Raw genomic sequence first — 26239 nt, 5'->3', positions numbered from 1 at the left:
GCGGGGCCGGGCTGCGGGGCGGAAGCTCAGAACTGGTGGCGGCGGAAGCCCGGCCCCAGCTGGGCAAGATGGCGGCGTCCAGGTGGTACAAGGCCAAGTAGGTGGCTGGGCTATAGGGACGGACTACAGGAGATCCCGGCGGAGGGCTCTGGTACAGGGTATCCAGTTCTTTGTCGGAGTCTGCCCCAGTGTCTTTGATCTGGCCAGGAGCGGTCGCGGCCTCGTCGGTGCGGAGATCCTGGGAACGGCCCTCCATCCGCGGGCAGCATAGGCTAAGACTCCGTGATTTTTCTTTGTTGACGCGGGTGGCCCAGGAGCGCCCGCGACCGTAGAGCCCTAGGGGCCGTTGTGGGGCCCGACAGAATATGTCTTGAACTGCTTTGGTGAAATTTATTCCTAAGTATTTTATTCTTTTCAATGCTATTGTAAATAGAATTGTTTTCTTAATTTCGTTTTCTGATTGTTCTGTAATAGTGTATAGAAATACAAATGATTTTTATATATTGATCTTTTATAGCCCAAGGTTTTTAATAATTTGAATACTTTTCGGCCAGGCATGTTCCCACCAGTATGATACCGAATCACCACTCCCCGGTATGACACATTTCTCCGCCTGGCTCCTAATGACATTTTCCTTAGGTCCCCTATGGTTGTTCTTGAAAGTTTTTATCATCCACAGATTGTAAACAATCTAAGGTGGCAGTAAATATTGTTGCTGGGCTATTGACATCAGGGAGAGCTAAGTAAGGAGGGAATGGCAATAAGGTATGAATGGGGAGGAATGAGTCCACCGAACCCAGGGAAAAGGAGCCTTTTCTGATGCACAAAAAAGAGAATCAGAGGGCTTCCCTGGTGGCGCAGTGGTTGAGAGTCCGCCTGCCGATGCAGGGGACACGGGTTCGTGCCCCGGTCCGGGAGGATCCCACATGCCGCGGAGCGGCTGGGCCCGTGAGCCATGGCCACTGAGCCTGTGCGTCCGGAGCCTGTGCTCCGCAACGGGAGACGCCACAACAGTGGGAGGCCCGCGTACTTCAAAAAAAAAAAAAAAAGAGAATCAGGGTTCAGTTGCAGAGGGCCCAACATCTTTACTGCTTCTAGGAGTGAATGAGAGTGAATTCCCTACACTGAAGCAGTGCTGGAAAGAGTCCCACAAGGGAGGCAGCTGGAGTGTCAAGATGCTGTCGAGACCAAAGCCAGGGGAGTCCGAGGTGGACCTGCTGCGCTTCCAGAGTCAGTTTCTTGCAGCTGGTGCAGCCCCAGCAGTACAACTGGTGAAGAAAGGAAGTAGGAGTGGTGGTGATGCTAACCCGGACAGGCCTCCACTGCAGGATCATCGGGATGTGGTGATGCTGGACAGTGAGTGGCTGTGGGTATGAGGTTGAAAAGGAGAGCGGTACAACTTCAGGGTCTCTCCCTCTTCCTGATGTGGCTGGATTCCCCATCATTATTTCAGAACTGTGTAACCTCTGTTGCTGCAGCCCCATTTTACATATGAAGAAACGGAGGCTCAAAGAGGTTAAATACCTTGCCCAAGGTGACACAGCTTGAGCCAGCGCTGCACAGCAGCTGCCTTCTTTCTTTGGCTTTCCCCTAGCCCTCAGTCTCTTCCTGGGAAGATATGAATAACCTCACATCTGGGTTTTTTTCTTTCTCAGATCTCCCAGATTTGCCCCCAGCTTTGGTTCCTGCTCCCCCAAAGAGAGCCAGGCCCAGCCCCGGCCATCCCCTGCCTGAACATGAGGACCCTGAAGAGAGGCTGAACAGGCATGATAAGCACATCACTGCTGTCTTGACTAAGATTATTGTGCGTCTCACCCTGGTTGAGTGGGGCAAGGCATCCAAGGGCAGAAAGGATGTTGCGTGTGGGTGGTGAGCCTTATTGAGCAGAGAGTGATTCAGAAAGATGGGACTTTATCCCCGTGCAGTCAGGTTGGGGGCTGGTTTAGAATCACTATGACTTAAGAAGCAAGATGGGTTCATGACTCCTTAGGGTGAGGTTCTAGTCATATAGAACTGAGGCTAGTAGGATAGGGTCCAGCCTGGGGAAATCTCTGTATCTTCACTGCTTTGTACTTTGTTGCTGCAGGAACGAGATACAAGTTCAGTGGCTGTGAATCTGCCTGTGCCCTGTGGCGTTGCTTTCCCTCCTGTATTCCATCGCTCACAGGGGAGACAGGTAGGCAGCGGTGACCTCACATGGTGTTTAGGGGAGGACAGTCTTGTGAGCATCATAGTGCATATTCCCCAGGTAGATAATCTTAATAATGATAAGCAATTCCATTGTTAAAACAGCACCACACTAAGCACTTTACATGCATTACTTCATTTGATCCTTATAACAGCCATGTAATATAGGTATCATTATCTCTATTTTTCAGATAAGGAAACTGATAACTTTTGCAACACCACACATCTAATAGATAGAAGAGCCAGAAATCCAACCCAAGTCTGTCAGACTTCAAAACCTATGCTTCTGTAGAGCCCTGCTTTCTCTGAGGACTAGGGTTGTGACCCTTGGAGATTAAGCAAGTCTCTTGTATCTCTCTTTGTTCCAGCGACCTTGGTATAAAGAGGTTGAGAAGAGAATGGGGTAATGAGCATCAGTCACCTGGATTTTCTTTTTGCCCCATAGGGGAAGCCAGCAACATCTGGTAAGAGAAGTATCTTTGCCCAGGAAATTGCAGCAAGGAGAGCATCTGAAGACAAGGTCCCACCAGTTGGAGAAGTTGCATCTACCTTGCACCCACCAGAGGGTGAGCAGGGTTTGAAGAGGTTTGGGCTCAGCCTTTTTGTAATACACATTTGTAGAGTCATCTTTGGATATACACCTTCCCTGCCTCAAATCTGAAGTGCATTTGAGCCATCTAAAGAGGAGCCATCCGGTATCTCCACTTAGACTATTGAGTTTGGGCAGCTTGGGTCCACATCTGGGTCTTAGGTGCAGGGAGAAGGCAGGGCATTACTTGACTGTAGGAGAAAGGAAGGGGGTAGAAGTGTCTGGTAGAGACTGTAAAATAAAGACGTAGGCCAAGATTCTTTTAATGGTGCAAATTACTAGCAGAAGAGCTGGGGGCAGGCCCCTGGAGGCAGACGGCTGCCTAGATATCCAAGAGAAGAGTCAGAAAGTGGGATGTTTCTGAGGGAAACTTCTAAGTCCAAGGGGAAAAATGAGTAGAGAGGTCATCACCCCAACCCAGCCCCAGGATGCCCTGGAGTCTTGTGCCAAACCCAGGGGGGTCTCCACTCTTTGCCTGGGAAAACTCTGGGGCTTCCATCTGTCTCCAGAGCTAATGGGATTAGAGAAGAGGGACAGAAGGCCCAGTTGGGGTGAGGCAATGAAACTGATCGTATCCTTCTTCCAGGTGCTGCAACCTGTGAGGCACTCACACCTAGGGAGCAGGGCAGCCAGCTTCCATGGAACAGCTACAGCTTCCAGGGACCCCATCTGGTTACAGGGAAGGGGCTCAAAAGCCAGGAGGCTGAGCAGGAAGCCCAGACCATCCATGAAGAGAACGTAGCGAGACTGCAAGCCATGGCTCCGGAGGAGATCCTGCAGGAACAGCAGCGGTTACTGGCTCAGCTTGGTACGGGTACCAGCCTTTCCTGCCAAGACTGGGCTAGGAAGGGACTGTCATTTATTGAGGAAGGCTCACTGTGAGTGCCAGGCAGAGTACTTTAACACATTTCATTTTGTCCTCAAACTGTTCCTGTGAGGTCGGTGGTACTAACCTCATTTATTTATGAAAAGATAAAAACAAAAAAAAACTGAGGCTCAAAACTAAGAAATTCTCGCTCAGGTCACACAGCCTGGTACCACATCCTGTTAATGAACACCAGTGAGATATAAACCCAGTTCTACCTGGTCTCATGGGCTGTGTTCTTAACCATTATACCATGTATACTGTACTACTGTAGTGTAGTATACACTATTTTGGCTGTACTCTAGTACAACTACAGGGTACTCTATTACGTGATGCTGTGCTATACTACACCTCCCTCCTAGTTTCTGTTCACCAAAACAATAGTGCCAAGTCAATCTGTTCCAAACTATGTATCTAGCACTTATATAGAGCATACCATATATTAGTTTTGTTTTCTTTTTTTTTTTTTTTGCTGCTCTGGGTCTTCATTGTTGCACACGGGCTTTCTCTAGTTGCAGCAAGTTGGGGCACCACTCTTTGTTGTGGTGCGCGGGCTTCTTATTGCAGCGGCTTCTCTTGTTGCAGAGCATGGGCTCTAGGCACGCAGGTTTCAGTAGTTGTGGCACACGGGCTCAGTAGTTGTGGCTTGTGGGCTCTAGAGCGCAGGCTCAGTAGTTGTGGCACACGGGCTTAGTTGCTCCGCGGCATGTGGGATCTTCCCAGACCAGGGCTTGAAACTGTGTCCCCTGCATTGGCAGGTAGAGTTTTAACCACTGCACCACCAGAGAAGTCCCCATATATTAGGTTTTTAGTGAATATTTGTGCATAAATAAATAAATAAAATAGTTGAAAGTGAGAAACTATTCCCCTAAATGCCTTCTTTTTGGCCCTCGTCAACATTGATTCATTTATTCCACAGCCACTTACTTTGGGCCTCTGACCTGAAGCCAAGCACAGGGATGGGCAGACTGGCCTGGACCAGGGGACTGTGAAGGGTGGAGGGATAGGCGGGCAGGCAGGTCCCAGTGACAGATATGGGTCATCGAGGCTACAAGAGAGCCCCAGGGCTTAGGCCAGGGCTGGGAAGTGGCTTTTCTTGGCCTTGGCGCCCACAGACAGGCAGTATTAAGCAGACTTCAGGTGTATGGAGGCTGGGGAGGATCTGCCCCCACCCATTCTCCCCTCTATGCTCTCTTCTAGATCCCAGCTTGGTTGCCTTCTTGAGATCTCACAGCCGCACCTGTGAGCAGGCAGAAGAGAAGGCCACGGGGGAGCAGAGGCCAGGAGGTCGCTCTGCTGAGGTCACTGGAGAGGAGCCCATCATGCCAACTTCTGCCAGTGAGCCCAGGCAGGAAGATAAGCTGGAGCCAGGAGCCCCAGGTTTGGAGGAGGAGGGGACTTCTGGGGAATAAAAGTAGAGGGAAGTATTCCTTCTCCTAGGCCTGGCAGATGGGAAGAGAGAGAATCTTCTCTGTCCTTGAACATCTAACGTTAATCTTCATTATTGGCTTGAAGTCAATCTTCATTTGCTGATGCATATATTCTTCCTGCATGTGCTTCCTGTTTTCCTGTCCTGTTACTGCTCCTTCTCTCCCTTCCCTGGTAAGAAACAGCACAATGTGATGGCTGAATGGCCCCCTCCCCCTCCAGACCATCTGCCCCCTGCCTTTGCAGTAGCTGCCCCAGCTCTGGCTCCATCCATCCCACAGTTCTTTCTGCCTCTGCTCTCAGTGTTGGGAGGATAATGGCAGGGTGGTGGGAGAGGAAGGGTCTGACGCAGGTCTTGTGAACATGCCAGACCTGAAGCAGAGAGGCCAGTGGGAGCACTCATCTTCCAGGAACTGGATGATTTTATTAGTGATTAACAAAAGAAGAATTGAATTAGGAGAGCCAGGAACCTCCTGCCCCTGGATGAACTCTAGGCCAGTTGAGCAGGTTGGATGGGGGTGGTGGGGGTGAGGAAGGAGGAGGATATTGCAGGTGTGTGTTTCTGTATCTTGCTCTGCTGAAGTATAGCTGCCCCCTCCTCATTGTCTCCACTCCCCTGCTCCTTTAGAAGGTCGGTACTAGAGAGTGGAGAACTGTGGTTTCCCTGCTGTATGTGGTCCTGCCTTCCTCCTCTGCTTCCTCTCTCTTCTCTTCCTTATCTCCTCCGCTTCCTCTTTCCTCTCCCAACAAATCTTTGGGGTCAGAAAGGGGCTAGAGCCCAGGACGGGGTGTGTTCTGCCATATCAGGCATTCCAGCCCCTGGGCTGTGCCATTAGTCAGAGCTCTAGGCAGAGGCTGCCAGACCCTTGGGCAGAGGTGGATGTGGCAGCTTCTGGATGATGGCTGGGACCCCAGTGGATCAGTGAGCTGAGCCCCTTAGGGAATACTACTCTGCTTCCATCTCCCCAGCTCTGGCACTGCCCGTGACTCCCCAGAAAGAATGGCTGCACATGGACACCGTTGAGCTGGAGAAGCTCCACTGGACCCGAGACCTGCCTCCACTCCGACGGCAGCAGACTCAGGAGGTGAGGAGAGCCAGCTGGCCTACAAGGGCAAGGTGGGGTGGCAGTGAGTGGGGCTGCTGTCTTGCACCCAGAACTTAGGCTTTTCTCTTCCCCCAAGCTGGAGAAACATCTCTCCTAGTGCTCACCCCCCTCTTCCTGCCTGGTCTCTAAGGCCAGAGGAGCCCCACTTCTGGTCAGAGGTAGTCAGGCCCTACGTCCTGAGAGGCCTGGGATTACAGGTGAGGAATGGCTGTGGGGAAGTTGCTGGTGCCCCCAGCCCATAGTTCTCTTTCTGTACCCATTAGAGGATGCAGGCCCGATTCAGTCTTCAGGGAGAGCTGCTGGCCCCCAGTGTGGACCTTCCCACCCATCTGGGCCTACACCACCATGGAGAGGAGGCGGAGGTGAGGCGTGGGGTCCAGGGAGTACTGGGCAGCTCTCAGCAAGTGCTTTTAACAACCATGTGGAGAAGGACTGCTGCTCAGCTGCCTTGGCCCTTCTGTGCACCCTATTCCAGTTCACGGCCTTACTGTCTTTTCAGGTTTTTTTAAAAATATTTATTTATTAGTTTATTTGTTTGGCTACACCGGTCTTCCTTGTGGCATGTGGGATCTTCATTGCCGCATGGGGGATCTAGTTCCCTGACCAGGGATCGAACCCGGGCCCCCTGCATTGGGAGCGCAGAGTCTTAACCATTGGACCACCAGGGAAGTCCCTGTCCTTTCAGTTCTTAGGCTTGAAATCTTTCTCCTTGTTCCCTCACATTCCAGTCAGTCGCCAGAACTTGCCAATTCTGTTTGTCACCTCCCTACAGTGCTTCCTCGATCAGAGCCTTGATCCCTCTGGTCTGTTCAGTCACCATGTTCCACTCATTCCGTCTTGCCGTTCGCTTGCTCCCCAACGGGTCTGCCATAGTGATTTCCCCTGGCCCAGCTCAGGCTGTCCCTTGCCTCAGAAAGTTTCCTCGCTCAGGGAATTCTCCCAGAATAAGGTCTTGGCTCCTCAGCACGACAGAACAGCCTTCCACCATCTGTCCCTGCTGACCCCACAGCTCTGCGTCCCTCACTTCTGCTGCACATTCTGTTGCCTCCTCCCCACGTACCCGCTGTGCTCAAGGACCTCCAGGGCTCAGTTCCTGAAGCCCACTCCAGGGAACGCCTTTCCCCTCTGCTCCATGCCAGGCCATCAGAGCTCTACCCACCCACTGAGACCACAGCACTTTTCCAGGTGCCCCTTCTCTCTGTCTCCTGTTCTCTGGTTGCAAATTAAACACCGATTACTACATTCCTCCCAAACTGCCTTATGCTATGGTTACTTGTACGCCAGTCTTATTTTCTTTACCAGTTTGAGGGTCCATGGAGAGCAGAGGCAAGAGACATCACTTACTTTTCTTTGTCTTCACCTTGGCACCTGACTCAGTGCATGGCAGATAGGGGTTGCTATGTATTTGTTGGTGGGTGCTGTCCTGTGTCTTGGCTCCTTCTGACTTCTTGTCCCTGTTCCAGAGAGCAGGGTACTCCCTTCAGGAGCTGTTCCACCTGACGCGCAGCCAGGTGTCCCAGCAGAGAGCACTAGCGCTGCATGTGTTGGCCCAGGTCATCGGCAGGGTGAGTGGACTGTTGGCCTCATCCTGCCCGCCCCCCTCCCCTTAGACTTTCCCACCTCCTGCCTGTTTCACTCTGACTCACTGGCCCATACACCAGCTGTGTGTGGGTCACACTGAGAACAGGATAAACCCAGGGTCCTAGCTGGACAAGTAAAGGGTTTAGGACAGAGACTGTAACTTCAGCGTATTCAGCAATGTTTTATCCTCCTGCCCTCAAGGCCCAGGCTGGCGAGTTTGGGGACCGGCTAGTGGGCAGTGTCTTGCGCCTCCTTTTGGATGCTGGTTTCCTCTTCCTGCTGCGCTTCTCTCTGGATGACAGAGTGGATGGGGTCATCGCAGCTGCTATCCGGGCTCTTCGGGCTCTGCTGGTGGCTCCTGGAGATGAGGTACAACAGGCATAGGAATGAGGCTTCAAGGCATTAGGGTCCCTACGCCTCCTGCTGGGGCTGCCCTCGTTGATGATGCTTTGCCAGGCAGAGCACAGAATGGGGTGGCTGTGTCACTACCTTCTAAAGGCCCCAAAGCCTAGGAGCCTTGCCTCTCTGTCCTTTGCGCGTGGCTTTTGCCCTCTACTTCTGGACCCGCTTTCTGGCCTGATGCCTTCTTCCTCTTCCCACCTTCACACTCTTTCCTCTGGCAGGAGCTCCTCGATAGCACCTTCTCTTGGTACCATGGAGCTTTGGTGTTCCCTCTGATGCCCAGCCAGGAGGACAAGGAGGACGAGGATGAGGATGAAGAGCCCCCAGCAGAAAAGGCAAAAAGGAAGAGCCCGGAGGAAGGAAACCGGCCTCCATCTGACCTGGCCCGACATGATGTCATCAAGGTAAAAGTGCTGGGGCAGCTGCACTTGTCCCATGACCTCCGGGGCTGGCACATGTTGGGCAGGAGGGGTCATCAAGGCCTAGGGTCCAGTTACATTTGGTAGTGGGTTTGTGTCTCTGATCCTCAGGGGCTCCTGGCTACCAACCTGCTGCCTCGGCTACGCTACTTGCTGGAGGTGACCTGCCCAGGACCTTCTGCGGTCCTTGACATCCTGGCTGTGCTCATCCGCCTGGCCCGGCATTCCCTGGAGTCAGCCACAAGGGTGAGAAAGAGAAGGAGGCAGGGACTGGGCAAAGAGCCTAGCCAGGCCTGGTCTTGACCCTCAGCCTCCTTACCTCCCTTTTCATCCTGGCCTGCACAGGTCCTGGAGTGCCCTCGGCTGATAGAGACTGTGATTCAAGAGTTCCTGCCCACCAGCTGGTCCCCTATGGGGGTGAAGCCTACCCTCAGTCTACACAGAGTGCCCTGTGCTCCTGCCATGAAACTTCTTCGTGTCCTGGCCTCGGCTGGTAGGAATATTGCTGCCCGGCTGGTAAGCAGAACACAGGGCAAGGGATGGCGGCTTGAGACAGGGCTGGGCTGGGGGCTAAGCATAGCCCCTGCACTCTGGGTGGCCCAGTCATGCCATCTTTCTCTTCGTATCTGTTCCAGTTGCCTAGAAATAGAACAGAAACCCCCAGGCAGGAACCTAGTCACCTGGAGCCTAGCGTATCCTGTAGGCCTGCTCTGCTCTCATTATGGGAAGGGAAGGTTCCCTGTTCCCTGGACCCAGGCCAGAAGGGCCACATACAAATAGGCATAGCCAAGGTGCCCAGCAAGTGCTTGCTAAAAAGAAGGATGGAAGGAGAGAGGAAGGGAGGGATGGATGGGATAGTTTCACCCTAGCCCAGAACCATGACCCTCTGGCACCAGAGGGGCCGCAACAGGGATGAGTTGAGCCAGTCTCTGTAGTGAGAGAACCTGAGGCCTGGAACTTCAGGCTCCCAGCTGATCCTGATCCCCAGACTCTCTGCCCAACCCCAGCTGAGTGGCTTTGATCTCCGGAGTCGCCTGTGCCGCTTCATAGCTGAGGCTCCCCAGGATCTGGCCTTGCCCCCAGAGGAAGCCGAGACACTGAGCACTGAGGCCTTCCGTCTGTGGGCCGTGGCAGCCTCCTACGGCCAGGGAGGTGACCTTTACAGGTGAGGAGAGACAAGGGTAGGCTCCCTCACAGACCCCTCCAGCTCTGCACTCTGGCCTTGATCAAGGTTCAAGCTCGGAGGGAGGCTGAGTATGAGAAAGAGGTGATTCTGGGAGAAAGGAAGAAAATTTGGGAGTCAGGACTAGCCGGGGGAGAGTGGAACAAAGCTGGGTTAACCACATTCTGTGCACCCAGCTTGGTATCTTGGTGAAATCAGATTTAAATTCCCTCTTGTGGTGGAAGCCTTGAGGGGCTACCTCCTTCCCTTCAGCCCCCAGCCTTCCTTCTTGAAACCTTCCCAGAGTCCGCAGCCCTGGCCTCCCTCCTGCTCCTCCTCAGCCAGACTGCAGATGCCCGGGGCCGGGCCTTGCTTTGTGTCTTCTGTTTCCATCTCCCTTCTCACACTGAAGGGCGGTCCTTCTCCCCACTCACCAGGGAGCTGTACCCTGTGCTGATTCGAGCCCTGCAGGCTGTGCCGAAGGAGCTCAGCAGCCCCTCCCCGCAGCCCCTGGCTCTGCAGAGGGCAGCCTCACTGCTCACCGTCCTCACCCAGCTGACCCTAGCCGCCGGTAGCACCACCCCTGAGCCCAGAAGGTAGGCTGTAGCCCTGAGCCGCTGGCGGTGACATCCTGTCGGGAGCTCTGGGACCGCTGGGAGTGCTCCTCCACAGGGAGAGGGCGGCCAGAGCTTCAAGGGGAGTCCAGGCAGCCAGATCCTCACGGTGGCCCCTTGTGGCTCTCCTGTAGTGACTCTGCTGAGGCCAGTGTGTCGTCCACTCCTTCCTCAATCACTTGGACGCAGGTGTCTGGGCTCCAGCCTCTCGTGGAGCCTTGTCTAAGACAGACCTTGAAGTTGCTGCCCACACCTGAGACGTGGAGTGCCCTTGGCCCAGTGCCCACTGCCTGCCTGCTCTTCCTGGACGCTTACTACCAGGCCTGGAGCCAGCAGGTGAGTGTTGCCTGCCTGCCTTCCACGCTGCCCTGGGTGCGCTGCCTTCATCTTAGCATTCCACCCTCGTTCTCCCTCTGTCTCCACCTCTCCGTCCCTGCCTCCCCATTTCCACCTTTTCCCTCCTACGTTTCTTCCTCTTTCCACCTCCATGTCCAGTGGAGCTTCCAAGGAGTCGTGTTGGTAGGGACCGTAGAACCCCAAACAGCAGCTTGGCCTCCCTGGAGCCTTTATGCTCTCTCAAGACCCTAGACAGTGGGTGCCAGGGCAACCTCAGGGTCTCCTCTGCCTCTAGAAGGGGCAGAAGGCAGAAGCTTCTAAACACTGACTCTTGGCCACTCGGAATCATGGGCTTGGCCTGGGTACACGGGGTCCAGGAGAATGGGGCTCCTGGGCCATCAGCTCAGTGAGTGTCTTGGTCTTCCAGCCAGGCTTGTGCCCAGGGGATTGGCTTCAGGACATGGAGCGCCTGTCGGAGGAGCTGCTGCTGCCCCTGCTGAGCCAGCCCGCTCTGGGCAGACTGTGGGATTTGCTGGGGTGTGTACTGTGTGCGGTTGTGAAGCCGGGGGTGGGGCGGGGAGGCGGCAGTTTCGCTCCTTGTGGGGCTCCTATGCCTGGCTCCCTGGTCCATCCCAGGTGGAACCCCCCAGCCTGAGGGAAACCTGAATCCCTAGCAGGCAGCGACTGGGGGCTCCAGGGAACGTGGGCACTGTCTGCACGGCCACGTTTCCGCTAGCCTTGGTTGCAGACCAAGCAGCTGTTTCCAGCCCGGCACATATCAGGCCAGAGCCCCCCTCAGTGTCTCCATTCTGCTTCCAGGTGCTGCTCCCCTCTCTGCAACCCACAGTCCTGTGCTCCGGCCCCTGAAGCTCTCCCCAGCCTCGTGTCACTGGGCTGTGCAGGAGGCCACCCTCCTCTTAGTCTGGCTGGCTCAGCCTCCCCCTTCCCATTCCTCACGGCCCTCCTCTCTCTTTTCAACACCCTGGGCTGGATCCACAAGGGGCTGTGTGGCCAGGTGAGCGCTGGGCGCCTGGTTAGGGGGGCAGGGGACCAAGATGGCAGGAGTCAGAAAGGGGAAGGGCGCCCCTTGGGGAAGAGAGGCGTCTTCTGCCAGCACCCATTTCTCTGAGTTTAGCTGGGGAAGGGGCAGCTGGGGAGCCCTAGAGGGCATCAAAGTCACCTTGTGAATCTGAAGCTTGCTTTCCTCAGCTGGCTGCCGTATTGGCTGCCCCAGGACTGCAAAACTACTTCCTCCAGTGTGTGGCTCCTGTGGCTGCTCCACACCTCACACCCTTCTCCGCGTGGGCCCTGCGCCATGAGTACCACCTGCAGCACCTGGCACTCACCCTGGCCCAGAGAGCGGTGGGTGCCCCCAACCCCCATCCCTCTGTTCCCCCCCCCCCCCGCATTATCCCCATCCTGCTTCTCTGGAGCTTGTGCTGCTTCTGGCAAGCCGTGCAGTTCTACTTGCCTGCAGACATGCCCAGGCCCTGTGCCCATCAGCATATATTCTCTTCCTCACTTCTCTTTGCTTTGTCCCCCCTCACCGCCTCTGCCTACTCCTCCCCCTTCCCCCCTTTTCTGTCCACAGGCAACACTCCAGCCAGTGTCAGCCACCAGTGCTGCCCTCTATCACGGCATGGCCTTGGCCCTGCTGAGCCGGCTGCTGCCCGGAAGCGAGCACCTCGCCCATGAGCTACTGCTGAGCTGTGTGTTCCAGCTGGAGTTCCTCCCGTAAGTCCAGGGTTGGTGGCATCAACTGAGCGCTTTGAGAGGCTGCTGTGGTGGTTGACAGAGCAGCCCTGAATTTGGGGCCAGGAGACCTGGGTTTCTTTCTCTTTTTTCCATGGATTACGCTTAACCTGTCTGAGTTTCCATTTCCTCATTAGTAAAGTGAGGATGAGGATAATATGCTAGAGTATTATTATGAGACTTCTGTGACTGTATGGCTGAAAAATGGTTCTAAACTAGCTGTACGCTTATAATAGCTAAGTGTTACCCAGTGCTTACTCCTTGTCCGGTACTCCCTTAACCGTTTGTCTCTATTTTAATTGTTTTACCTGTACCATGAGAGTGTGTATTATTATCATTATTATCCCCACTTTACTCTGAGGAAACTGAGGCACAGAGAAGTTCTGTAAACTTGCACCTAGGTAACTGGCTCTAGTGCGCATCCTCTTAACTGCTATACACACTACATGGAAGGTTATTAGGGGAACAGGGAGGAGCGGGATTGGACCTAGGAGCCTCTGGGAAACCCTGGAGAGCTGGCATGGCCTTGTGGGTTCTAGCCCTCATTTTTGGCTTTTGGGTTCTGTTACAGGGAAAGAGCATCAGGGGGTCCGGAGGCAGCCGACTTCTCTGACCGGCTGTCCTTAGGGAGCGGCGGGGACCTTGGGTGTGGGCGAGGGACTCTACTAGCTCAGGCCTGCCAGGACCTCCCCAGCATCCGCAGCTGCTACCTGACCCACTGCTCACTGGCCCGAGCCAGCCTGCTAGCCTCTCAAGCCTTGCACCGAGGGGAGCTCCAGCGAGTCCCAGCCCTGCTGCTCCCTGTGGCTAAGGAGCCTCTGCTGCCCACTGACTGGCCTTTCCTGCCATTGATTCAACTCTACCACCGGGCCTCAGACAGCCCCTCGGGGCTTCCTCCTGCTGACACTGTGGGCACAGCCATGCGGGCCCTGCAGTGGGTGCTAGTCCTGGAGAGCTGGCGCCCCCAGGCCCTCCGGGCTGTGCCTCCTGCTGCCCGCCTGGCACGGCTCATGTGTGTGTTCTTGGTGGACAGTGAATTGTTCCGGGAGACCCCAATACAACGTCTGGTGGCAGCCCTCCTGGCCCGGCTCTGCCAGCCTGAAGTCCTACCAAACCTCAACCTGGATTGCCCACTTCCTGGCCTGACGTCTTTCCCGGATCTCTATGCCAACTTCCTGGAGCATTTTGAGGCTGTGTCTTTTGGGGACCACCTCTTTGGGGCCCTGGTTCTCCTCCCTCTGCAGCGTCGGTTCAGCGTCACCTTGCGCCTTGCCGTCTTTGGGGAGCACGTGGGAGCCTTGCGAGCTCTGGGCCTGCCTCTGACCCAGGTACTTTCTCAGCCCAGCAGGGCCCACCATGGACATCCTGTCCTGGGCCTTGGAGGCAGTCCTGAGCCGCAGGGAGCCTTGGTAGACCTCAGGTTCCTTATCTTACCTCTTGGAGGCTTTGAGGAGATTAAGAGAATACATGAAAAGGGTTTACTGTGGTGTCTGGCGTACAGTAGGTACAGTAGGTACTTATTATTAAAAAGGCACGGCTGCTTGCTCATGAGGTGCTACAGTCTAGGTAAGAGATGTACTAAAACCAACATAGTTCTCAGGTATTCAGATTCTAGGTGTTAAGTCAGGATTCAGAGAAGGGAAAGATCAAAGTGGGCTTCCCACAAGGAGAAGCCTTTGTGGAAGAAGTGGGGATTGATCTGGGCATGGAAAATTGGGTAGAATTTGGACTGTTAAGGAGAAAGATAGAATGTGCCTAGTGGAACAGCATAAGCAAAAGCTCAGAGGCAGGAAGGAATTGACAAGATGGGAAGAGGAAGGAGTCTATGACAGATACCAGCTTGGGAACTTGTTGGAAACAAAGCTAATAAAGTCTTAGAGGGCCTCAGATAACAGGTTAAGGAGTTAAACTTGTAAGCTGTAAAGAGTTACTAATTTTTTTAAGATTTGTTTTTTTATTTTCATTATAACTTATTTTGGTAAGCTTGAAATATAAACATTTTAATATATGTATGTAAGATATAAATGTATATTTTGTATAAAAAAATAAAAAGAAAATATAAAATAGTTTTAAGAATTAAAAAGAATATTACAGGGAATTCCCTGGGGTTCCAGAGGTTAGGACTCCATGCTCTCACTGCCAAGGGCCCGGGTTCAATCCCTGGTCAGGGAACTAAGATCCCACATGCCACGTGGTGTGGCCAGAAAAAGAATAGATTAAGGGAAAAAAAGAACTTTACAGTTATCCATAATCCCACTGCCCAGTAGTAATTATTTTGATTTACCTTTTTCCAGTCTTTTTTTTTTGGCTGCACCTCGCAGCATGTGGGATCTTAGTTCCCTGACCAGAGATCAAACCCGTGCCCACTGCATTGGGAGTGCAAGTCCTAACCACTGGATCACCAGGGAAGTCCCTGTGCATATATATTTTTATAAAATTGGGATCATTGCATAATGTTTTCTTCATTGAATGTTAGGTAGTAAGCACTTCTCACATCATTAAATAATCTAAGAAATCAACGTTTTTATTATTATATCATAATCCATCGTGCAAGTGTGTCCCAGTTTATTTTATCAGAACCCCTTAGTGGGCATGAAAGTTGTTTCTGATTTTTTGCTATTTTAAGTAACACTGTGATAAACACCATTGGACATAAACTCATAATCATTTCTGCGTAGAATTAAGAATAATTTTTTTAGAAACAATTACTATTCCAAAGAACATTAACTTTTGAAAGGTTTGCTAATAGAATTGAGCAGCTGAACATGACATTTTGAAAGTTTTAAGTAGATTAAGCAAGTAGTAGTAGCAGTAGAAATTCATAGCTGCTTCTCAGTTTCCCAGTTTCCGCTGCTTTTGAGCTCTTTAGTCTTTAACCTTGATCCTTGTGATGGATGTCTGTTTAGGACCAGATCTCTGCCCTCGTGGTTTGTTTCATGTGACCATCAACCATCCACCCTGTTGTCCAGTGATACACATTCCACCCTGACCCTCAGCTTGTCTCATTTCCCCTGTCACAGTTGCCTGTGTCCCTGGAGAGCTACACAGCGCCTCCTGAAGACAACCTGGCCCTCCTTCAGCTCTACTTCCGGGCTCTGGTTACTGGTGCGCTCCAATCACACTGGTGCCCTGTGCTCTATGCTGTGGCTGTGGCTCATGTCAACAGCTTCATCTTCTGCCAGGACCCAAAGAGCTTGGTAAGTTACGTCCCCATCTCCAGAGGGAGGGAAGGAACCTGCAGTTGAACTGAGCCAGCTGGGGAGGAGGTGAGGTCCAGGCCAGGTGAGTGATAGGCCTGTGGCCTGGTGCCACCTCTCCCTCTTCTGCCTCTAGGATGAGGTAAAGGCTGCCCGCAGGAGCATGTTGCAGAAAACTTGGCTGCTGGCAGATGAGGTAGGGCGGGGCACATCTTGGAGGGTGGGAGAATGGAGGGTCTTGGGGAACAGAGATCTCAACAGGATCTCACTACCCACTTCATAAAGTTTCTTCCTTCTTTGCAGGGTCTTCGGCAGCACCTTCTCCACTATAAACTTCCTAATTCTGCCCTTCCAGAGGGTTTTGAGCTGTATCCCCAGTTGCCCCCTCTGCGTCAGCAGTACCTCCAGAAACTGATCTCAGGGGTGCTCCAAAATGGGGTTTCAGAGACCTAGTATAGCTGCTGCAGAAGAAGAGATGGATACATTCTCCTGGGGTTCACCAACAGATGCCTGGCCAGAGAGAAGGGCTTTGTGTCCTAAGAGTGTGCAGGAAACAATAGAGCAGAAGGCTTGCCTTCCTAGGAGCAAGCTCTTTGAGCTTTTTTGGAGATTGGTGAGCCTACCCTTATGTCCTGATATCTGGAGCTCAGGATCTGGGGCTTCTGAGGGTCTGTGCTGGGAGTGAGGGGTGACTTAGCTATATACCCCTTCTTGGGGACAAGACATACTAACTACACCTCTTCCTCTCCCCACTTCAGGCCAGGGTATATGAATACTGGAGCTGAGCATTGAAATAAAGAATTTTTTTATCTTCTGGGAATTTGCTTTGGACTGATTTCAGTTCAGGATTGGTATCGAGGAATGGGTTATCTCTGGGGGAATCAGGACCACTGTGAGAGACATGGGAGACATGGGGGAGGAATCATGAATGGGAGGTGAAAACTGAGTCCACATCTGGGACAACAAAAATGTGGGTCCCAGTTCTGGAGTGAAGCCAGGCCAGGGCGGTGCTCTTGGGAATGGGGGGCGCTTCTAGAAGGACTCTCATCAGTCCACTTGGAGTGTAGGTGTGCTAAATGAGGTTAGCATCTTGTCTCCTTATGGTCCCCTATTTCCATCAACGGCAATCATGAGACAAGAAGAAGCCGGAAATCAGACTGGTGCAGTAGCTGTCTATCTTAAATCTGTTTGGGCTGCTATCACAGAATACCACAGGCTGGGTGGCTTTTGAACAACACACATTTATTTCTCACAGTTCTAGAGACTGGGAAGTCCAAGATCAAGGTGCTGGCAGATTTGGTATCTGGTGAAGGCCTGCTTCCTGGTTCATAGGCAGCTCTCCCATGGCAGAAGAGGCAAGGGAGTTCTCTGGGGCCTCTTTTTATACGGGCACTAATCCCATTTTACCCATGAAGGTGGAACCGTCATGACTTACTTCCCAAAGGTCCCACCTCCAAGTACCCTCAATTTGGGGATTCCATTTCAATGTATGAATTTGGTGGTGGGACTGTGGCGGGGGCCGGGAGGGGAGGTGGAGTGAAAACATTGTCTATAGTGCTGTTCTACAACACCCCTTCCACTGTGGACTTTATTGGTGATAGGCAAAGGCTGGGGAGGAGTGGATCAAAGCGTAAACTCTTGATTCATTGGTTTCTTTCTTTCTTTTGGTAGTTTCTAGGTTCTTTTGCCTGAATTCCAACACTAAGCTTTCTTACAGTGTCATTTGCTGTGAGGAATTACTTACCATCATTGTGTTTATAGGTCAGGGTGAGTGCCGTGTGCTGTCAGTAGGTAGAGAAACCACTCGCCATAAACGGAGCTGCCGAACACAGAATCATACAATACGCTTCACTCAGCAACTCCGGTTTCTGCAAAAATAGCTCTCAAACTTATGTGAAAAAAATCCCCTGGACAGTAAATTAAAACAGATCACCGGGCCCTACCACCAGTGTTTCTGATTCAGTAGGTCTAGGGTGAAACCCAAGAATTTGCATTTAACAAGTCCCCAGGTACTGCTGCTGTCCAGAACCAACCGCGCTTGGGGAACTATTGATTTACAGGGACCTTGCAAAGTAAATTCTGTGACCTCATAGTGAGAGTTAAATAAGGCATGGGTACCAAACTTAAAAAAATCACTGTTGTGTCTACACCTGGCACTCTACACTCAGAGACTTTACCAAGTAGCTAACTACTATAACTTCTTTTTTTCAGTGTTTTATATTAAGCAGGCCTCAGCCACTAAGATTGGTATTTTGAGCAAAAGAATGAGGAAGACACAAAACCGCCTGACGGCTGTGTGGCCCCTCAGTTGTCGGGTGCTTTGTGGTTTACAGAGAAACTTCCCTTCCTATGGTTTTGCAGGTGGTAGAGAAACTGTCTCAGAGCTGTTGTGATTTCTTCACCAAAACCAATTGACTAGGGATGCTAATACTAGCACTCTGGTCTTCTAACATCAGATCACCAAAATCACAGTAAGAAGTTGTGCACAGAGTTGACGCAGGCAACGGAATTGTACGAGGTGAACCCTGAGATCCTTCGCATCCTGGGGTCTGAGGTGGGAGTGGCCAGGCCGGCTTTAGGACCCAGCGGTCTCCAGTGAGCGACTGGACACTCCTATAAGCGGCAGTCTGGGCTGAAGTCGCAAGGTCTGACTCTGCAAGTCTGGCTGCAGTGGGCCAGTCCGCTCAGCCAGCTGCTGCTGTGGCTCAGAGCCGTGGGTAAGTGCCTTTTGGCAGTCAGGGAACCATCATGTTAGAGGCAGCTTCCTAGGCTTGGGGACCACAGTCGAGACAGAAGGGGTCCCAAGTGGTTCCTGCAGAGGCCTCGAACTCTTGCAGCCAAAGCTCCTGGGTCAGTGTGTGGGGAGTGCAGGCAGAGAATTGCAGGGGTGCCTGAATCTGAGGATCCAGATATCGGCTGGGGAAGGAGGGACAGGCCCTAGAGTCTCAGCACCACCTGGGGGCAGAACCACCAAGGTAAGTCGAGAAAAGACGGGGGACCTGAAGGACCGAGTTCAGCTTGGTGCTCTAGGCATCCACTGGGAAGGGCTCTCCAGGGGAAAAACTTGCAGAGACAAAAGCAGGCACCACGACCCTTTCCACCCCCCTCCCCCAGCCCTGCCTTTGGCGGCTTCCAGGTGCTGGTGTGCCCTGACTGGGTGGGGGTAGGGGTGTGGCTGTGAGAGGCTAGGGCAGCCTTCTCTTCATCTCCCATCCCGTTAACCTCTGTGCCCTCTCCCAACCCTGCTGTTGCCCTGTCACCTTTCAGGTGCCATTCTCTGCTCCAGCTTGGGGTCCCAGGCCCCTTTTCCCCCCTCCTCACCCTTGCCCCGGCCGGTTCCAAGCCCCTGGGTCCTGGACATCACCACACACCGCCTAGCCGCTTTGAGCCAGCCTCTCCCCTAATTCCCCCAGGTGAGCTCCTAGCTCCTTCCTCCCTTCTCCACTCACCACGGCGGACCCTCAGGCTGGGGCAGGTGCTCTTGACCCTTTCCTCCCTCCCTGCTCCCAGGCCCAGAGGGGCGTTGGCTGTTCTCCACCTGCAGGGCCAACAGCTGACGCGGGCCCACACAGTGTGGCCGGGACTACACCGGCAGCAGTGTGGTGGTGACAGTGGGGCCGCTGGGCCTCTGAAAGGCGTGCAGTTGTGGTGGGCACTGGGCGCCGGCCAGCCTCTGTAAGTGCGGAGCAGGAATAGACGAGGTTGGTGACCTGCGAATCTGAGGTTCTGTGGTCAGGGGAACCAAGGCTATGTACGCACCACTTTGTGTCTTGGAGTATTCCGCAGTGACAAGCGGCCATGGCGGCTTTGTCCCTTCTTCCAGCGGAACCCGGGTAAAGGTGGCAATAGTCGCCACCAAATTAGCCGTACCCAGGAGCCTGTTTCTGCCAAGTGGAGTGTCCCTAACCAGCCACCAAGGGTGGCTTGAGCTTCCCTCCGTCTCCATTAAGCCTCGTGAAATAAGTGTAAAATCTAGGGAATTTCCTGCCGGTCCAGTGGTTAGGACTCTGTGCTTCCATTGCTGGGGGCCCGGGTTCGATCCCAGATCGAGGAACTAAGATCCTGCAAGCCGCGCGACGCGGCAAAAAAAAAAAAGTAACATCTAATTTTATGGTGTGCATACCTAAGTCTCCCCATTCTTTCAAAATCGACTACGTCCTCCAAGTCCTTCAGATAAGAACTTCTGAAGCTGCCTCTGTCAGCAATCTTTGCCCTAGGCGGGCGGCCCGAGGGCCGATGGTCAAGGGCCGGGGACTCAGCGCCTGCTTTCCGCAGGATCTCAGCCTATGGAGCCGCGGGCGGCAAAGGTGCCAAGAACCACCTGTCACCGGCGCATGGAGTCTTCCTCTCCGCCGTTTTCCCCCTTGGTCACGGGGAGCTGCCTTACATCCTCGTAGGGCAGCAGGAAGAGGACGCCTGTCCGAAAGTAAGCGGAACCAGTGAGAGGGAGACGGCTCAAGCGCCCCAGGGCGAGGGCTGGGTGGAAGGAAAGGGCGCTCCTGGGGTTAAGACCTCAGCACTGAGAGCGGAGGGTCCCGGACCCCCGCTGATTCCGGTCCCGGACGCCCGCCGGGGAGCCAGGAGAGCCAGCTCGTTCTGTCTCGGAGAGTCTCCGGCCGCTGAGGAGCACGCGGCGACGGAGGGGATCGGAGGGGTTCCGGGGTCGCGGAGCTGGGCAGGAGTCGGAGCGGATGGGGGTTGCAACCGCCGTCTTTCGGGTACTTGCTTGCCTCGGCGCGGGCTGCTCCCGCCTCCAGCGCTCAGCGTTGAGGTCGCAAACCTTCCCGCGGGCGCGCACGCACACGAGCTCCTTGGCGTCCCCAGAGCCCTGGGCCTGGCTGGGAGCCCCTTCGCTTACTCCAGTCCCCGGGGTGGGGCCCTCACCCAGCGCTAGGGTCGTCGCTAGACGGCTAGAGGGCGCGCCCCTGAACGCCGCTGCCGCGTAGCTGCGCGCACGCGAGCTGGAGCCGCTGTTGGTGGCGGCCGGAGGAGGTGGTCGGGCGTACCTGAGGCGGGAGGACCGAGGCCGGACTCAGGCCCCCCCGAAAAACTGCAGAACCGCTCGGCGGCTCCGGGAAGCTCGCGAGAGGCGGGGCGGCGGGTGAGGGCGCGGGCTGCGGCGGGGAGGAGGCCGTGCTCCCCCTCCCCGCGGCCGGCCATCCCGCGGTCTCTCTGCAGGTGGATGGGACGGCTGGACGTCGCGGGTCCCCTCTCCGCCGGCCGGCCGCTCACCGCGGAAGGGAGCGGAGGGTGGCCAGGACTGCAGGGAGGCCTGAGCTACGCTTGGCTGGGCCTCAGCCGGCGGCTTCACTGGAGACGGCGGCGGCCACCCGGGTAGGTGAACTTTTGGGGAGGGCACCTGGGCAGCCCCGAGAGTGAAGTGAGGTTAGAGCCTTAGAACAGACCTAGTCCCTCTGGAGATAGTTGAGTTAGGAAAGGTGTTGAGCTAGCTCCAGGTCAGAGTAGGTAGAGTAACAGCTGTTAGAAAAGGAGGTCAGATAAGTTGCAAGTCACACGTGCAGGTAGGACTCCCTCGATTTTCTCTTAAATCCAGGACCTTTGTCATTACAAGTCCCATCCTCGATCTGCAGCAGTCCCAGGAACTTACAGCTGGCTGAGTTAGCAGGCTGAGCAGGGAGGCAGAAAGGCAGGGATAGTTTAAGTCAGCAGTTCTCAAAATGTGGTCCCTGAGCCAGTAGCATCAGCACCACCTAAGAAGTTGTTAGAAATGCAAATACTCAGCCCCCTTCCACCTACTGAATCAGAGACTTTAGGGGAGGGTCCCACTATCTATGTTTTAGTCAGTCCTCTAGGTGATTCTAATACACTCCAGAGTTTGGAAACCACTGCTATAAAGAAACAGAGCCTTTGTGTCTGTCTGGGCTGTACTGTTCGTAAGTACTTTATACGCATCGTCTCCATTATCACAGAAGTGGAATATGTGGGTTGGGCCTCTTCCATTTGATAGCTGAGGACATGAGATTAGAGAGGTTCAGACAGACAAGGAGCCATCCCAGCCGACGTGAACCAGGCCTTCAGATTCCATCTGATTACTCCTTTCCCACTTCTCTGGCCCCTCAGCTCCCACATGCAAGCTGGCAGCACCTGTACTGTAATGTGAGTGTGTAGAGAAGGCCACACTGGGGTTTCCACTGGGAGACTCCAGCTTCCCCACTGTTCATAAGCCAGCTTCCTAGCTGTGAGGCAGCTGTGTGCCCCTTCATCCCCCATTTTGTAGCCAAACCCTCTCTTTCAATTTCCAGGGGGCGATGCCTCAGAGGCTGACATCCTCTGGGCTGATGGGGAAGATGGGGTATCCTTCATACACCCCAACAGAGAGCTCTACCTGCAGCCTCTGCCAGGTGTTGGCCCCTATCCCCCACCTTTCAGCTAGCCTAGCCCTTTTCCTCAATCTCTCCCATCTGAGCCACCAACTCTGCACTGTGAACTACCTGTTCTTGCACAGCACAGGAATACTTGGGAACTGGGCTGTCAGTTGTAATGCCAGTATGGGGCATTCTGGTCTGCTTGTCAAATATCTCTTGCTATGAATTCTCTTCAACTACCTGCAAGCTCAAGGATCCCAGAAGAGGAAGCATACAGGCTTGACAGAAGTCCCCCAAGCTCTCCCACCCACCCTAGACGCCTGGCACTGCTCCTTGTTCCAAAGTCCAGGGCTAAAATTAACCATGAGGCTGGAAAAAGTAGGTATGCCCCCCATGCTCACCCCGCAATATGAGTTCTTTTACTCATAGTCATGGAGAGCCATGGAGAGGTGGAGATTCGATTATACGTCAATCGAGGTCATTGCCTTTTGAAAATCTGCCAATGGCAGGCAGAGCTCCAGTTGGCCAGATGCACGTGCCCAGAGGGCATGGAGCTGGCTGCAGATAACATCACCTGCATGGGTATGTCCTGCCTGTGTCCGAGGTCTGGACTTCTGGGGCCATGGGCTGGGGTGGGGGCAGTAGGGCACGGGAAGGATGCCTGCTGTGTGCCAGGTACCATGCTGGGTGTTGGGCAGGGGATTGGAGGTGCATCTCTGCCTTCAAGGAGCACATAGTCTAATGGTCTAGTGTGTGAGGGGAGATATCTATCACTATCTCTAGATATACATCTACATTTATATCTAGATATATATCATAGTGACAATTGGCATGGGAGGTGTAAAGTATTTTAGGGGTTCTCAGGAGGGAGAGGCTGCATTCATTTAGGATAAGTGGGGAAAGCATCATGGAAAAGTTAACAATTGAGCTGAGTCTTGAGGCATGTGTAAAACTTGGGGTAGAGGGACAGAGAGGCGTTTCCCACTGGAGATGTGTCTTTCTCTCTAGACCTGCCCACCTCTCAGACCCTTTGATTCTGATGGTGGCTGTGATGTTGATCTTGACACTGAGACTCCCTATGGTGTGTGGGGTCCAGATTCTGGGTACGGAGCATCCAGCAAGCACGGCTGATTTCTCCACTGAACTGATGGGCTTCTGTGGGGTCCCAGGGGCAGACATGGCTGATTTCAAGACCTCTACTCTCAGCAGAGCTGTGGTGGACTCCTCTGGGGTTCTAAGAGTAGAAGGACAACATTTATCTTAATGGGCATCTGAAGCAGTGTCCTGGGAAGGGGGCAAGTCAGGGTGGGCCTGATGGCCAGGTAGAGAGTGTGCCGTTTTTCCTCCCACCCTCAGTGAACCATAAGAAGTGGCAGGGCCTGTGGTGGATGAGGCTGCCAGGCCCTGAGCTCCAGCTGAGCAAGCTTACCTCCACCATCAGGACAACCCCCAACCCCTACTACTTCCAGGTGGGGCTTGGCCCAGCCCAGTCCTGGCCTCTGCCCCCAGGGCTTACAGAGGTTTCCCAGTAAATATCACTCTGCTCAGCTGCGTCCTCCCCCTCCTTCTGACAACCTGTGCACTCTGAATCCCCACCCTCTATCCTGCTCCCTGTCGTGGTAAATTATGGATCCCAGAGAACGTCTCGTCCAAACCCCTTGTGTAGAGGAGATGAAGGTCAGAGAAGCTCCTAAAGGGAAGGTAACCTGTCCAAAGTCAGCTGTCATCCCCAGTTCTGGGATGGTAGGGACCTTAGGATATGATTCCTTTGGAGCAGGGTTGCCTCCGCCCCAGGATGTCTGCAAGGACCTAAGGGAAGCCTTAGCACAGACTCCCACCCCATCCCCTTACCCCACACCTGCCCCCTCTTCTGCCCTGGCTCTGGCCTAGTCACCGTCACCCTTGCAGAGTTTGTACTTGGGGACATGCCGTGATGCGGAGAGCTCAGACCCTCAGAGAGGGCCAGCTGGGCATATGGAGGGCAATCAGGGGGACAAGGGGGACCCTTGAGGACCCTCCCCAGACCCAGTCACCCACTCACTTCCAACCTGTCTTCCTGCAGAGCCCTGGGCCGTGGTGCCTTTGGAGAGGTCTATGCGGGACTGGTGATTGGCCTTCCTGGGGACCCCAGCCCCCTGCAGGTGACTATCAAGGTGAGAGGGGGTGGGGCTTCCAGCTGACAGTAGGAAAGAAGGGTCCAGGGAGGAAAGAACAGTGGCTGGAGCTAGGGTCAACCTGCCTTCCTGAAGTGTCCAGGGCGCTCAGGAGCTCTGCCCTCTTCCTCCCAAGACTCTGCCAGAACTCTGCTCTCAACAGGACCAGCTGGATTTCCTCACGGAGACACTATCATCAGGCACACCTGGGGCCAGGGGCAGGCGTGGAAGGTGGGAGGAAGGCACCCAGAACTGCCTGCACAAATAGCCTGTGTTCACCCTGGGGCTGAGAGGTAGCAATTCTAGAGACACAGAGGTTCACTCCAGTCTGTGGAGCCTAGAGCATGGTTTCTCTCCCTGCTGGTGATGGGATATGTGCACCACTGGCTCAACAAGGTCAGCCATCGGGACACTGCGCTGCGTGGGGCTCAGCATGCAGGCTGCCCCTGGCCCAATTCTGCTGGAGTTGATGTCTGGAGGGGACATGAAGAGTTTCCTGAGGCATAGGTGGCCACAGCTGATGAGACCCTTCTCCCAGCCCGCCAGGCCCCTCTGAAGACCCTGTTCATGTGTCCCCAAACCTGCATGGTCTGATGCGCCTTCTGCCTGACCCAGGGCCAGCCATCACCTTTGGCCATGCAAGACCTTCTCCAGCTGGCTTGGGACATAGCCCAGGGTTGCCACTACCTGGAGGAAAATCACTTCATCCACAGGTTGGAAGTGATCCTGGTTCTGGGGACCCCGAGCCCAACTCCTTCCCCAAGGAATAGCCCTTCCACATAACTTTTAAAGAAAAGATCAAGGCTGGAGTTTCTCAGTTCTGGCAGTGAATTTTTTACCTGACTCTGCAGGGACATTGCTGCCAGGAACTGCCTGCCGAGCTGCTCCAGACCCAGCCAAATGGCCAAGACTGGGGACTTGGGGATGGCAAGCACTATCTACAGGTGTAGGACCTGGGGATGTGGAGAAGGCTGACGCTCCAAGGGAGTTTACCAGCACCTTTGGGCCATTTAAACAATTCATCACTCCTCTCCTCCCTCGTGTAGGGCCAGTTATTAACGCAAGGGGAGCCAGGCTCTGCTGCCTGTCAAGTAGGTGCCCCCAGAGGCCTTCCTGGAGGGCATCTTCACATCCAAGACCGACTCCTGGTGATAACACGCCCTCCCCTGCCTTGGGCCACCTCTTGTGAGGGAAAGGGAAGCTGTGCCTGATGGGCCTCACTTAGTTCCTCCCACTGGTGATGCAGGTCTTTTGGAGTGCTGCTCTGGGAGATCTCACTGGACTACGTGCCCTACTCTTGGCACACCGATCAGGAGGTGCTGGGCTTTGTCATCTGAGGGGGCTCGATGGACCCTCTCAGGGGCTCTCCAAGGCCTGTGTGAGTATGGAGTGTTGCCTCAGGAGGGAGGTCTTTCACAGCCGTGGGTTGGCATGAACTCCTGCCTCTCCCCAGGTACCATTTCATGACCCAGTGCTGGCAGCATGAGCTTGAACTTCACCCTAGTTTTGCCAGCATCTTGGAGGTCTTCAGTACCGCACTCAGGTGTGCCCCCTGACCTGTCCCGACCACCCTGGACTTGGGGGTCAGGAGGGAAGCCATAAAACAACACTGTGGCCCCCTGCTCCCCTACCCTCCCATTACAGGATCCTGATGTGCTGAATTCACCCCTTCCAGTGGAACTGGGACCCATCCTGGAGGAGGAAGGGGCTGGGGAGCCTATCTTTGGGGGACCTCAGATGTCCACAGACCCAAGAACCAAGTTTGGGGAGCTTGAAGAGCTGGGGAGGGAACCTCCTTGGCCCCTGGCCTCAAGCCCTCCAAATCCAGGGGTCTCCAACCTCAGAACCTTTGGAATCCCACCTATGGTTCCTGGGTCCCAAAGGGCCCTGAGGGTGAGGACTCTGGCACTGAGGGTAGCAGTTCCTCCCTGTACTCCTCCCCAGGCTTCTAGGTGGCTTATGTTCCAAGTAGCCTCTGTCCCCCACAGTCTGTGCTGTATGTCTGGGCCTGTATATCTGCTGGCCTGGCACCATGGACCCTCCATCCTGGAAACCAGTCTCAGGCCTCCTGGGCAAGAGTCTGGCCACTCCCAGCCTTTGATATTTGGGACCAGAGGATACT

The 26239-nt window shown here is 54.1% G+C and overlaps 2 protein-coding genes across 2 annotated transcripts; both read left to right on the top strand.

The window, feature by feature from the left end:
* Positions 1-863: 863 nt before the first annotated feature.
* On the top strand, positions 864-16452 carry RPAP1 (RNA polymerase II associated protein 1). The gene is made up of 24 exons (XM_082839048.1): positions 864-1356; positions 1656-1804; positions 2087-2176; positions 2633-2753; positions 3363-3584; positions 4842-5021; positions 6039-6154; positions 6439-6537; positions 7639-7740; positions 7958-8125; positions 8380-8562; positions 8689-8823; positions 8923-9093; positions 9585-9742; positions 10177-10335; positions 10488-10689; positions 11117-11226; positions 11509-11704; positions 11899-12051; positions 12281-12423; positions 13013-13769; positions 15462-15638; positions 15775-15834; positions 15942-16452. Exons 1-24 carry the CDS (start codon positions 927-929, stop codon positions 16089-16091), a joined length of 4431 nt encoding a protein of 1476 aa, XP_082695174.1. The 5' UTR covers positions 864-926; the 3' UTR covers positions 16092-16452.
* A 315-nt stretch (positions 16453-16767) lies between these two features.
* Positions 16768-26069, top strand: LTK (leukocyte receptor tyrosine kinase; the record flags this gene model as incomplete). Its single annotated transcript, XM_082850288.1, is given in 27 exon segments — positions 16768-16803; positions 19211-19247; positions 19250-19313; positions 19914-20077; positions 20225-20336; positions 20338-20356; positions 20585-20675; positions 20678-20716; positions 20719-20739; positions 21902-22000; positions 22394-22546; positions 23321-23492; positions 24027-24117; positions 24254-24348; positions 24514-24637; positions 24733-24830; positions 24969-25061; positions 25164-25173; positions 25177-25209; positions 25213-25265; positions 25364-25451; positions 25455-25495; positions 25571-25638; positions 25641-25660; positions 25762-25820; positions 25822-25923; positions 25925-26069. Coding segments are annotated over 27 exon segments (2127 nt in total).
* Positions 26070-26239: the final 170 nt, after the last annotated feature.

Source organism: Leucopleurus acutus (assembly GCF_964270905.1).
Source record: "Leucopleurus acutus genome assembly, chromosome: 1".
Classification (NCBI taxonomy): domain Eukaryota; kingdom Metazoa; phylum Chordata; class Mammalia; order Artiodactyla; family Delphinidae; genus Leucopleurus; species Leucopleurus acutus.
This window is presented reverse-complemented; position numbering and strand designations above follow the sequence as displayed.

Excerpts from the sequence above, each read along its gene's own strand:
- RPAP1 (XM_082839048.1), top strand. The coding sequence starts at position 927 with ATGCCGCGGAGCGGCTGGGCCCGTGAGCCATGGCCACTGAGCCTGTGC. Across the intron at positions 11,227-11,508 it reads AGACTGTGGGATTTGCTGGG|GTGCTGCTCCCCTCTCTGCA; the intron begins GTGTGTACTGTG and ends TTCTGCTTCCAG. Across the intron at positions 15,835-15,941 it reads CTTGGCTGCTGGCAGATGAG|GGTCTTCGGCAGCACCTTCT; the intron begins GTAGGGCGGGGC and ends CCTTCTTTGCAG.